At 39.8% G+C, this 13,441-nt stretch overlaps 1 protein-coding gene across 3 annotated transcripts in view; it reads left to right on the top strand.

Annotated features, from left to right (window-relative positions):
- The window catches only part of PDZRN4 (PDZ domain containing ring finger 4), a 219,549-nt gene that overhangs the window by 94,585 nt on the left and 111,523 nt on the right, over positions 1-13,441 (top strand). The window contains exon 1 of one of the 3 annotated variants that reach the window (XM_053405575.1): positions 11,876-12,212. The exons of the other annotated variants lie outside the window; for them this stretch is intronic. Coding sequence (XP_053261550.1) covers positions 12,144-12,212 — 69 coding nt within the window. The 5' untranslated portion in view covers positions 11,876-12,143. Of the gene's footprint in view, positions 1-11,875; positions 12,213-13,441 lie in introns of those variants that run through there. 3 annotated transcript variants of the gene reach the window in all.

Raw genomic sequence — 13,441 nt, forward strand, 5'->3', positions numbered from 1 at the left:
TACAAACAAAGGAAAGACTCTGGAAACTACAGAACCTTTTAAATATAATTTATAAACCACTTATGCAATTTTAGTTCTCCTTTTACATATAAAACATATAAAACTGTGGCATACACATTTCTGAGTTTTTATTCTCTAATAACTAAATCCCACCCTCCCAAACTCTTATTGTCTCACATGACACAAACTGAACTTACAGCCCTTCCCCAATTTGGTGAACTTCCCCTCCCCCATGTCAATAAGCTATTTATGTGCAGCTTTATTGTGAATCCACTACACACACACACACATTTTTTAGGCACAAATAAATTTGCCTTCTTTCTGACATGGTAAGTTTTTTTTTGTGGGGGAAAGAAGGATGGTCAAATGAGGGGTTCTTTCATATTACTGTTCCTATGTTATGTTGTGCTTTTTATGTTCACATACTGCTTTTGGGCCCCAAAGCCCCCAACATTAAAGGTAAGGGTAAAGGTACCCCTGGCCATTAGGTCCAGTCGTGACCGACTCTGGGGTTGCGGCGCTCATCTCACTCTATGGGCCGAGGGAGCTGGCATTTGTCCGCAGACAGCTTCCGGGTCATGTGGCCAGCATGACTAAGCCGCTTCTGGTGAACCAGAGCAGCGCACGGAAAAGCCGTTTACCTTCCCACCGGAGCGGTTCCTATTTATCTACTAGCACTTTGACATGCTTTCGAACTGCTAGGTTGGCAGGAGCAGGGACTGAGCAACGGGAGCTCATCCTGTCGCAGGGATTCAAACCGCCGACCTTCTGATCAGCAAGTCCTAGGCTCTGTGGTTTAACCCACAGCGCCACCCACGCCCCCAACATTAATCTATGATAAAATCAGTTTTAAAAATACAATAGCACAGTCAGCAGGTGCCTATAACTATTGCGGTAGTAGTTTCCTTGTTATGAGAATACCATCTCAAACTTGCATTTTGCATTGGCAATATAGCATTTTGTTGCCTATAAAAGGCAACAACAACAAAGAGTTTCACCTGCCTGCCTATCTATATATGAGTTTCCCCCTAACATAATTCAATAAGAACAGTCAACATGGAATTTCAAAGAGGGCTCTCTGAGAGAATTTCCTCTTTTCTTGGCTTGCTTCTTTTCTCAGCTATGACTCATATTTATTTATGAATGGTATTGACAACAGAGAGACACTGGAGAATAAGTGTAAAAGCTCTTTTTAACTGAAGAATTTCTTGAAATCAACAGGGAAAATCTTTGGGCAGACAGTATCTGTTGTAAGATGTCTAAATTTGAAATGACTAGCATCCCACATAAATTGTTTTGGTATTTGTTCTACTTTTGTTGTTAATGGAAATGCAATACTGAAATAAACTCAATAAGTTTATTGTAGCATGTTTTGTAGCCTTTGTAAATTCATAGACTGGCAACAATTCTTCCTTCAGGCTTCTTTACATTACTTTTGAGTTTGTATTTTAAAAGTTGAAAATCCCAAAAATCCAAAAAGAATTGATGAAGAGTATTAATAAGCCTTCTGTTATCATCCTTTGTATTGGGTGTCTGAGTTTGATTACTGTATTTCCTGGTGGCTATATTTTGTCCGTAACAGTGTATGAAAGGAAGCAATTTCATTGCAGAATACAAAGATGGCAAACAGAAGAAGTATTATTGCAGTAACCTTGAGTTGGAGGCAGAAGTGCTGAAGAGAAAAAGTTAGATTGGTGGCGGGATGCCCAAGATATGGTGTAGATATGAATCAAACTTCTGCTCTCTGAAATCAACCGTTGGCAAATGACTGGCCTTAGAAGTACTGGACTGTAACAAATTCCCCCTTCTGAACTCAACAAGGCTTTGTTTCAGTAAGAGAGAAAAGAGATTCATGATCTACTGTTTGGTTCAGAAATGAAGCAAACTTTGCTATGCTAATTTCTGCCTTTCATGGGAAATTCTAATTAAAGCAAAAAGTATTTTTCAATTGGGATTTCACCATTTGTAGCCTATGAGGCTCCACGTGATTTCTTCTTTCTTATGACTTCTTCTGCTTTCTGTGTACGTTTGCCCCAGCTTCACTGTTTTAAAACTGCAAGCTGAATCCCAGCCTGATGCGCCTTAGTGAGAAGAGCCAGCATAGCTCTTCTTTGATGGCTGAGTATCCGCTGCCAAGCTTGTGGTTTAGAATGCTGTAATCCCTCTAAGTACCTGTACAATAGTTAAACAGCTGGTGCAGGCTTTAGTTGCGGTTTTAGTGCTCGCATGTTGGGACTTGGGCGATGCCCAGACAATAAGATGGGTCAGTGTAGAACAGACCTCAGCACCTCTTAGACAGCTGGCACAGTAACCAAACACCAGCCAATCTTGAAAGAGGAAAAAAGAGTCTAATAACATTAATTTTCTTCTAGAGCAGACGGCAGGGTAACTAAAGCAAGGTTGATTGGAGTACATTGGGATTTATACCTAATGATCTTCTGGAAAGCAGGTGCACTGGCAGTGATGAGGGTTTTGAGGGGAAAAACCACATAGTGTACGAAGCAAACCTTTACTGCTGTGAGGATTTTGTAGAAGGAGATAGATTAGTCTTTGATCATTGCAGGATGTTTTTGTTGACGACAACAAAATGAATGGCACACATAATTCTTTTTTAATGACCATCAAGAAATAAGAGTTGATTTCTGTTCAAATTGTAATTTTAAATCAAACTAGCCAGCTGTCAAGACACTTAAACTGTTTGCACAGTTCCTCTCCGCTGTATTGCACTGTGCCTCTCATCCATCCATCATCCTATTCAGTTATTAGCTGGAAACCGAATTTTGTCTTGCAGCCCTATATACCGTGTCATATTAGTTTTAAAGTGACAAAAAGTCATAACCAGGCATGAAAGAACAGAATGTTTATATTTCCCTTTAACCCGAGATCTAGACTGTTGGTGTTGAAATATGAGTGTCTGCTGAAGCCTCTCAAAGAGTTGGCAGTAGTGTTGGTGTATCTAAGAGGAAGAGCATGTCTTAAAATGCTCTTACACTTGGTGTCTATTGAAGGCTCTCAAAGAGTTGGCAGTGTCCTTGGTGTTCCTATATTTTGGCAAAAAAATTACATTTTGTTAACCCCCCTCCACTCTCCCGCTTGCCACTCAGAGACAGTTTGGAACTTTCAAGCTAAGGAAGTCCATTGCAGTGTTTCAAGTTTTTTTGCTTCAGTGCTGGTTTTAATATAACTTACTTAATTTTTTAAAATACACACATATCTTTATAATTTATTGGTAGGTTTTATTTAGCTGTATCTGTTTTCAATTCACCTTGTGGGCCACCTTGGGCCCTGCAGTGGAAGAAAGACAGGATAGAAATGAAATAAATAAATAATTATTATTATTAAAAATTAGCTATAAGGCTTTTATGATGTCATCAAAATGAATTATCATTCTTCCAGTGCCAGTTTCTTTTGTAGAGTTCTGTTACAATTGTTATGATTACTAACGCTAATTTTAAAAAATATAATTTCACAATTACCTATAGAAAGCACACCCACCCACCCCAGACAATGTAAAATAAAAATAAAAATCCTCAGGGCTGTGCCCACATTAGGAAGCCAAAGGCCATAAAGAAGGCATCTGGCAAAAAACACTTTGGATTATTCATACTGTGGGATTATCTATTTGAAAGCACATACATGTCTCTGCATGCACAAAGAAACCTTTGCCACATAATCCTAAGCTTCCAGGGTCTGCTCTGTGTAACCTGCTTAAAGTCTGGGCTTGTTTCTGAGTCTTTAGTATTTAAGCAGTTTGGAAGTTTATCGTTTTTCATCTTGTATAACTGGATGGGTCCCTTTTCAGTTGTCCTGCTCCTGAAGGAAATAGTAGCCAGCTGGGAAGCTAGATAGATAGATAGATAGATAGATAGATAGATAGATAGATAGATAGATATAGATAATGGTACCATACAATATGATATTGTACATTGGTTAGTAAACTGGCCATAGCCATTGGTTGGCACTTTAGCTAATATTAAGGAGGGCGGGAATAAGTACATCATTGCTCCAAGTGTGCTTACATTGTCGTCAGTGGCCAAAATGCAGAGAATAGTGATCCAGTTTCTCAGGTATTCAGTCAGAGTTCACGGCTCACAGTCATCCATACAGAGGTGCCCCTTAAAGAGAAAATTGGTCGCTTCAATATTATATCTGAGATACTCCCCCACTTCTAAAAGTGCTCATCTGAACAGAGCTGCATAATATCTGCATGATATGAAGATGTTTGTAAAAGGTAAATATGAAAGATAAGCTGCTTATTGAAATCTCTGTTAGGACTTTGAACTAACTTTGGATGAAGCACCAGTTCTGAGGCAAAGCAGCCTGCTTTGGCGATAACTTGGATTCCCTCGAAATCAAGGCAACCCTGTCCAGACTGAAGCAGGCTGGTTCCAAAGCTTCAGACCTGCCTCCTGTGGTTGCCTTATTTCCTTTAGCAAGCCAGGTTTGACACATTTTTTAACCTCCCATAAGCTCTCCATAAAAGGAAAATGCCAGCCATGCGGGAGGTAGAGAGGGACAGCACTAGTAGCATCCAGGCAAGGATTGGTTTTAGAACAGCACTCCAGTCACAATAGGAGAGAAATTAAATTGACGTATCAGAAACTCTTTCACTGCTTTCACTCATCTTTGCCAATTGACTGTCTCTTAGCAGCAACAGCAACACTCATAGAGGCTTGTCCAGTTGTTGTTGGTTGCATTCTGCTTATATGACATTCCCTTATTTCTATCCAGACCAAAAATTTCCTAAAATCCAATCTCTTGCATCCTATTTTTAAACATATTTTCTTACTGATCTTTGTGTCTAACCTCTCGGACTATATATCTGAAACATTACAGGTGTCATCCCTTCAGAACAGAGTATGAAACTGGCAAATGCCATCAACTTCTGTCAGAAAAGGAAAAAGCTGTGGACATTTGTTGATTTCCCCATTATAGTTCATTGCCAGGTCATATGAAGCTTCAGAATATGAAGTAAAGCAAGGATTTGCCTCAGATACAAAATGAAGCACAATGTTGTCCAGTTCCCAAGCTGAGGCAGCCCGCTATCGAAAGCACTGTATTTAAAACCATTTTTTCCTGTCCACATGCCTATTCTCTAGATCTGAATACATAGAAGTCTGTATATAATAATGTTCCAGTCAGAAATGATCATAATTCCATTTATAATTTAATGATATACTCTTGTATTTAAACACCATGGATTTGCAGCCATTTCTATTCTGGGATGTCAGCTAAGATAAGATTTGCTTTAGAGTGTTGTTAAGGCCTTTCCTCCATAACCCTAAGTGAACCCTAGGATGTACCCTAGCTAAAGATCATGGTTAAAGAGGAGAGACAGTGATCCCAGGTCAGATGATACACTAAGCCAAATCATGGCTTAGCTGCTGCCCAAAAACCCCAGGGAACATCAAAGTGGTCATGGTCTCCTCAGAAGCCTGCACATTCATGCTAACCCATGGTTTGGATGACTGTAACATGCAAACCAGGTGAATGTATAAGAGTGAGGCATGCAGTAGAACCCTTTCTATAAACAAACAGGTATGTTCATCCATGTTTCTTCATTTGAGGCCACATGTAATAATTAACTGCCTATTTGAACAAAAGTGTACGGTGGTACCTCAGGTTAAGAACTTAATTCGTTCTGGAGTTCTGTTCTTAACCTGAAACTGTTCTTAACCTGAGGTACCACTTTAGGCCTCCTGATGCCGCTGTGCCACCGCCGCACAATTTCTGTTCGCATCCTGAAGCAAAGTTCTTAACCCGAGGTACTATTTCTGGGTTAGCGGAGTCTGTAACCTGAAGCGTCTGTAACCCGAGGTACCACTGTACATAGCTCAGTTAAGACTTCAGTTAAGAGCATTATACTTCAAAAGAGTGGCATCAAAATTTCAAAAAAAAATCAGTTTTAATGTTTATGGAAGTAGCAATCTTTTAAAAAAATATATTTTAAAGAGTTGAAATATGAAATATATCAGATTTTAAAGGCAATTAAATAATGGCCACACGTAAATCAGGAGGTGAAAACTTGGTCTCTTAAACAATTGGTTATATAAAACAAACGGGACTTCCAAGTAAGCCTTCAAAAGATTGGGCTGAACAATGACAGTGTTTCTACAGGAGTAAATGTGTTCAAGATATACAGTGTAATAAAACATAGTCAGAATTATTCAAGAAGTATAAGCCCCCTCATCATTTTGACTGCAAACATGACAGAATAAGCCACTGCTGCTTAGTATATAAGAAATTCACTTTTTTGTTGGGGTTAAAACCACTTTCTGCATTAAAAAAGCAATTAAATTTTATCCTTCAGGAGTTTTAGTGCTTTCCTTAGCTGGTTCTTAGTTTGCCTCTATGCTTTGATGGACCTTTGAGGTGACATCACATTAGGGGTGACGTAGAGAAGAAATTGCTCAATCAGGAAGCTTGTTGAATAATTCATTCCTCTTCGAATTGCATATTGAATACAAAGTGGTTGATTGTGTTTTAATATCTTTTGTAAAAGGAAAGGAAAGGACTTGTTAAAAGGCAGTATTTTCAATGTAATCTTTAATCCAATTATGATACGCCTCAGTGTTTGCATCCTTACATAAGTGGGTTAGTAGCTTTGAGCAGACATGTAATGAAAACAGCATCTTTGATGAACCTCAGAATATCATACAATATATTTTTCTTTAAGAAATAATTTTTCTCAGACTTGGATCCTCAGCCGATTAGACATCTGTAAATAGAAAACAAAACCTCTGCTTTGTATAAGCCAAGGGTAGATAAATGAATTGAGCGCATATGTCAGAATTGAAAGGCCGCTTAAGAACAAAACATAAGAAAAGTCATGCTGCATTAGGTCAAAGCTCCATCTAGCATTCTATTCTCACAGTGGCTCATCAGATGCCTACAGGAAGTATTCCTACATAACAAATTTCATCCCTACGTGACGAAATTCCGGCATGAAAAGCATTTCCATGGAGGACAACCCAAGTTAGTCCCAACACGTATCGGTTGTGTTTTCCATATTCATGAAATGCACAAATTAGGTAGCCCCAACCAGCTGCAAATTTCCATATTGTGTACATATGGATCTATGGGAAGTTTACAGTATCTTTCCCACACATGTGCTTTATTGGTAAGAGATTTGTCAAGTTGGAAGCAGCTCAAATGAAACAGGTACAGACATAATGAAAACTGAGTGAAATAATTGGGTTACATCCAGTGATAGTCATATGACCCATTGAAATTAGTGGACATGCCCATAGCTGTCAACTTTTCGCTTTTCTTGCAAGGAATCCTATTCGGAATAAGGAAATTTCCCTTTAAAAAAGGGAAATGTTGACAGCTATGGACATGACTAACTTGGTCCCATTTCAGTTGGTCTGCTCTGAACAGAACTTAGTTGGATTCAACCCATGGGGGGCGGGGAGGAGGAAGTTAATAGTGGTAGTAGCACAAGTAAGTTCTATGCCCTCGTGTTTTATATTCCAAATAATATTTCAAGCATTAGAGGAGAAAAAATTTAGTATAAGTAAATGGTGCCAATAGGGTCACATGCCTTCTGAGTGGGCGGGCCTGTAGTTTTGGGGTCTTTCTGGATCTACTGTTGTCTCTTGGCACCACAAGTGGCCCTAGTGGCATGAAGTGCCCTTCACCATTTCAAGGTCATAGTAGGCAGCCTATCCAGGCAGGGATAAGCTGGCCACAGTAATTTGTGCTCTGATAACCACAATATTGGATTGCTGCACTGCACATTATGTTTCTGATGCCTAGTCAAAACCTGCATCTAGCGCAAAATGCAGTTTCACTTGGTACCTATCCTAATACCTGCTAAGTGTCATGTTTGTTTCTTTTCTGAAGCTCTTAATATTTGCTGGTTTTTGTTATTTTTTTAATCCTGCCTTGATAGTTTTCAGAACTACCTTATATTGTTGCTAACTGTTACATTGGTATTTTTTGTGGGGGTTATAAATAATTGTGGACTATCTTACACATTTTTAATTGAAGAGTGCTATACAGTGGTACTTTGGGTTAAGAACGTAATTTGTTCTGGAGGTCCGTTCTTAACCTGAAACTGTTCTTAACCTGAGGTACCACTTTAGCTAATGGGGCCTCTTGCTGCCGCCATGCGATTTCTGTTCTCATCCTGAAGCAAGGTTCTTAACCCGAGGTACTATTTCTGGGTTAGCGGAGTCTGTAACCTGAAGCCTTTGTAACCTGAGATACCACTGTACAAATAAATAAGAGAATGGGACAGCTGCTGTAAGTTAAGCACAGTTGTGTGCCCAGGCACAGTGAGCCTGCCGCTGGGGTGCCATGATAGCAGAAGGAAAGGAATCTCAGGACAACGTCTTGGATTGTAATAGGCCACAACTTTATGGATTACAGATGTGAGTTTTGGCTCAGGCACTAGGTGTTTCTAGAATCAGTCAGCTTGCCTGCTGACTGCTAACCTGGGAGTTGATCCTGGGATAGGACTGCCGTGTGACATACATCAAATAGGAGCAGCCCATAATAATAAATAATAATAATTTTTTATTTATATCCTGCCCTCCCCAGCCGAAGCCGGGCTCAGGGCGGCTAACAACAATAAAATAATACAACATTCTGCTCACCGCCTTGAGGAGAGCTGTGGCTTCTCACCCCCTTCTGGGTGTATGGACAGAAACACCTCGGTGGTGGGCTTAATTTATGCCTGGGAAGCAGACCAGAATGAAGACCCTGCAGGATTCTTCATTCAGCTCCATCTCAACTGTGCCAGCCTCCTGAGCCCACCCATGATGAGTAAATTTCATTGGTGGGCTAAATTAAAAACTGCTCCCACCCCACTGGCTGGTGGGAGAGGCCACAGCTTCAACCATCAGCCATTGGAAGCAGAGAAAGGAGCCCTAGCAATGGAGGTGAGCTGCTCCGTAATTGCTGCCCACAGTCCAGGTGAGCGGAATTTCTCTTTGTGAGCTTTGGCCCTGCACTCAGTGTCAGTTGTGCCTGTGGCATTCAAAAAGTTCCTTCCTATGACCAATCATGCTCTATTGGACTGTGATGTTCTATCTAAAATGGTAAAGAGACCCCTGACCATTAGGTCCAGTCGTGGCCAGCTCTGGGGTTGCGGCGCTCATCTCGCTTTATTGGCCGAGGGAGCCGGCGTACAGCTTCCGGGTCATGTGGCCAGCATGACTAAGCTGCTTCTGGTGAACCAGAGCAGCGCACGGAAACACCGTTTACATTCCTGCCAGAGTGATACCTATTTATCTACTTGCACTTTGACGTGCTTTCGAACTGCTAGGTTGGCAGGAGCAGGGACTGAGCAACGGGAGCTCACCCCGTCGCGGGGATTCAAACCGCCCACCTTTTGATCGGCAAGTCCTAGGCTCTGTGGTTTAACCCACAGCGCCACCCTCGTCCCGTGATGTTCTATCTACATGTTCCTTAAAATAAAGATTATGGGGCAACCCTTCTTTGGGAACATGTGGCCCAGAGGGAAATTTCATATTTTATTCTTGATGCTTAGAGCTGGCACAGCTTCTGTCTTGCATGGTTTGACGCATACATACCTAAAATATGCTGTTATTTCTATGAGCTTTTAAGTTTAATAATAATAATAATAATAATAATAATAATAATAATAATAATATCTTTATTGTCATTGCCCCCTCTCAGGGACAACGAAATAAAGTTTATTTATTGGGCAGGTGAAATTTCATTTTTAGCTGATCGCAGGTTCATTTATTATTTGTATAGTGGTACTTACATGTGCCATATTGACACCCGTGATGCCACATTGACATCAGTGAAGCTGTTTCTAAATAGGTTGCCCTCCCTGGCTTTGATCCAGCCAGTTAGGTTAAAATCAAGGCCCAGAAAATCGGATTATTACATCTCAAGGGAAAGGAATGATAAGCAGTGTATGGCTGTGGGTCTGCTTTCCATGCTGCATTGGTGGTGTTTGAGGTGCTGCTAGATGCAAAGCCAATTTGTTAACAATTAGTACTCATTAGGATCATTTCCTAGTATTGATTTTTTTAAAAACCCCACACATTTTACAAAGCACTTTTTGGGAAAAAACCAAAACAAAACCCTGCAGTACTTTATCAATTAAGCATATTAGGAGCCAATGTCAAGATTAACTTGACTGATTTCATTGGCTATAAAGTAATTATTTTTTGCACCAGAGTCCACCTGGCATCCCATTAAGTTTAAGACTTTTCAGAACAAGAGCCAGCTATATTTAATTAGTGAATGTGTCAGATAGCACTGGTTTTAAACAAAAGAAGTCATGGAAAAGGACCAGATTTTTACCATGATGTGAATTTATTTTTTAAGAAGTACACTTATGAGCTGCATTCTGTATAACATATGACATTGGGATTGGATTTAAATGTGAGGAATTTGCACTTTTTTAAAGATCTAAGTTTCATTTAAATGTGTCCTTGTTTTTATGCGAATAGAGAGAACCATAGAGCTATAAAAAGCTAATTGACAAATGGCAAAATTAGGCTTTGTGGCAAGCTCTTACAGAAGCTTTTTAATATTTAAAAATAAAGATCATATACATAATTACTTTAATTCATGTTCACATTAAAGTTATATTTCCATCCCTGGTTATTCAAAAATTTATGCCCCATTGTGCAAATTAATTAGGAGAGTTATTTATCTAGCACCCCAATTCTTTTTTTTAAAGTTGCATGTAAGGAAGCCGCATTGATTTCAGCAGAAATTAACTTTCAGGTTATTTCCCCCACCCCACCCCCATTACAGCTCCGTTGGGCCCAGTCCAAAGATCTTCACTACTAGCGAACAGATTTTTCTTTAAAAAAACAATAACCCCCCCAAACCAGCTTTTAACTGCATTGATCACCTGTTGAAGACAGAAGGAAAGAAGGTGCTTATAAGGCCATCTCTCAAATCCATACAGCTGATCAAAGGTGGCAGTATCAACTATCTTAGCAGTGATGCACATGTGACACAATAGCATTTATACCACTGAATTGCAAAAGTATTGATGGGATTCCTCCCCCTCATAATTCGCATGCAGCTCTGCATCCAGGCGAGCAAACCATGCATGGAAGACAAGTTTCCATAGGCTCTTTTACAGGTGACCGTGCAATCTTTCAGGTTGATAGAAGTACATTCCACTAAAATCAATGGGTGCTGCTTCCAAATGAATGTACTGGACATAATGGTACAAGATTTGGATATATGTACTATTATATATGTGTATGTTTGATACACATATATGCAGAGTGAATTAAAATACTGTAAATAGAAGAGGACATTGAGATCTTCACGAGCAAGTGAGTTATAAATGCTAGAAGTGGTACATCTATGTATTGCAGAATGTTAGAACACACTTCCTTCTAATTTTAGTATTTTGGCAGATCTGATAGTACTACGCAAATAAAGAATGTAGTACAACCATCTGGATTTATTTTCTTTTTTCTGTCTTGCTTGGTTCAGCTGTTAAGAAAAATAACCAATTTTCCCCATTAAGTTGGGAGGGGATAATAAACATGTACTTGAAAACAAGTGCCATAATTTTATTGCCCACGCTGGAGAGCTATCCTAACCCGAGAATGTTTCCCCAAAAATTACTACTCATGCATATTATCCCTTTGATCCTAAAGGTAAAGGGCAAATGTTGTTGCTGTTGTTTGAAAAAGGTACCCCTTACGAGCTCCACCTTTAATAAACAAAAGTGTTAGCGGCACGTGTATTCTGTTTAACCACAGTACATTTGCTTCTTAATTAGTAAATATTCATCTGTTATCAGCGGCAGCTATGACACCCCTCCCTGCTAACACGTTCTGTCATAAATAATCAATGAGGCTCTATTAATATTCATGAGCTGGAATCTGTGTAGTCATGTGCACTGATGCAGAGACAGGGGGAGTGTTGCTGCGAACTGAGATGAAACTCTGTGTATGTCTGTGTGTATACGTGAGTGTAAGATACTTGGGGAAGAAGAAGAAGAGCATGCTGCTGCTTACACACACTACCCTGGCTTGTGCTTCCAGCTAACAGTGGCGTGTCTGTGTTCCTGCACCGGAGAGACTGATGAAAAACAGTAGTCAAGTCTGGAGGGTGCTTCCCTGTCAGTGCATTTGCCTCTCAGTCCTTGGGAAATTAGAAGCCTTGCTCTTTCATTATTTCTTACTAGAATGGGTTGCAATTTGTGCAGTTTTCAAAAGAGGGAGGAACACTACAAACTGCTTTATGAAGTTTCCCAGGTGAGTGCAGAAGGTTTTTGTAAGAAGCTCTGTAATTTTGTGCTGTTTGCAAAGCACTTGGTGAAAATGAGGGGGTGTTGATTTTGTGTTTTGGTGTGTATGTGTGTGTGTGTGATTGCATATTTGACTCCCTGTGTGTTTCTTTTAAAAATTGCTGTACATCTTTTTTTGCCAAATTCTCAGCCAGAGACATGCACTATCATTGAACCATATCGTAATGTGCATCTTTAGATTTGGTAAGTGGATTGTCTATCAGTTACACAGATGACACTTTTGCAGCTGTTAGGATTTAACAGGTAGGATTTGCCAGCACTTGGGTCTCAAGTGCTTTCAAGAAGTTTACTGGAGGAAGTTTTATGGCTTAGCATGTGCTACCAAGGCTATAGAGATAGCTCTTTTTAATTAGAAATGACTGTTTTGTTTAACAGTAAATTATCAGAGCTATTTTTCTTTCTCTCATTTTGAATAGGGGTTGAGCTGCCTGATTTTAAAGGATGCTTTTATCGGTCATTACTCTGTCCTTTGTACTGTTCCTCAATATTAGTCAGAGAGCTTGATTTATCATGTCCTTACTTAAGTCTGTGTCCCAACAGCAGGAATATTTCTGTAATCTGATAACACAGGCTTGTTGTGCAATTAGAATAAGAAGGGAGAGATGAAGAAAATAAATGTTACCCTAATAGACTGTAATTTTGCACAAGTCCTATTGCACCCATGTTTGAATTGTGTGGATTTCGTTTTGATTTGGCTTTTGCTCTGGAGATCTGGCAGATGAAAGTTTAGTGCCTCAGCATCTGTTCTCTTCCTCTTTGTAATTTTCCCATGCTTTGGCATGTCACTGTTGACAGAGGCTGAACACTTCCAGTTTTTGACTGCGCTGTAGATGACGAGCTAAGGATTGAGGACAAAACAGTGTAGAATGTTGGTGGTCTGTTGGCACAGCAGTGACTAAGTACCCATTGCCTACTGTTTTTCTTCTATTTCCCCCCCCCCTTCAAATTCTTCCTGACGTGATTCATTTCACAGTGGACTAATTACAAAGTGGATTCTCTACACATGAAACATCCTCCTCAGTTGCAGAGTTAATGCACATTTTCATGGTAATGTGATCAGAGCCTCATTAGCCAGTTTCCAAAACGATCCCCTGCATTAATTAAATATAAAAATGACTTTTTTATCACCATGGAGGGGAAAAAGGAGATTAACATTGTCAATTATAACCAGGGACA

This window comes from Podarcis raffonei, chromosome 10 (genome assembly GCF_027172205.1).
Source record: "Podarcis raffonei isolate rPodRaf1 chromosome 10, rPodRaf1.pri, whole genome shotgun sequence".
In the NCBI taxonomy this organism is placed as follows: domain Eukaryota; kingdom Metazoa; phylum Chordata; class Lepidosauria; order Squamata; family Lacertidae; genus Podarcis; species Podarcis raffonei.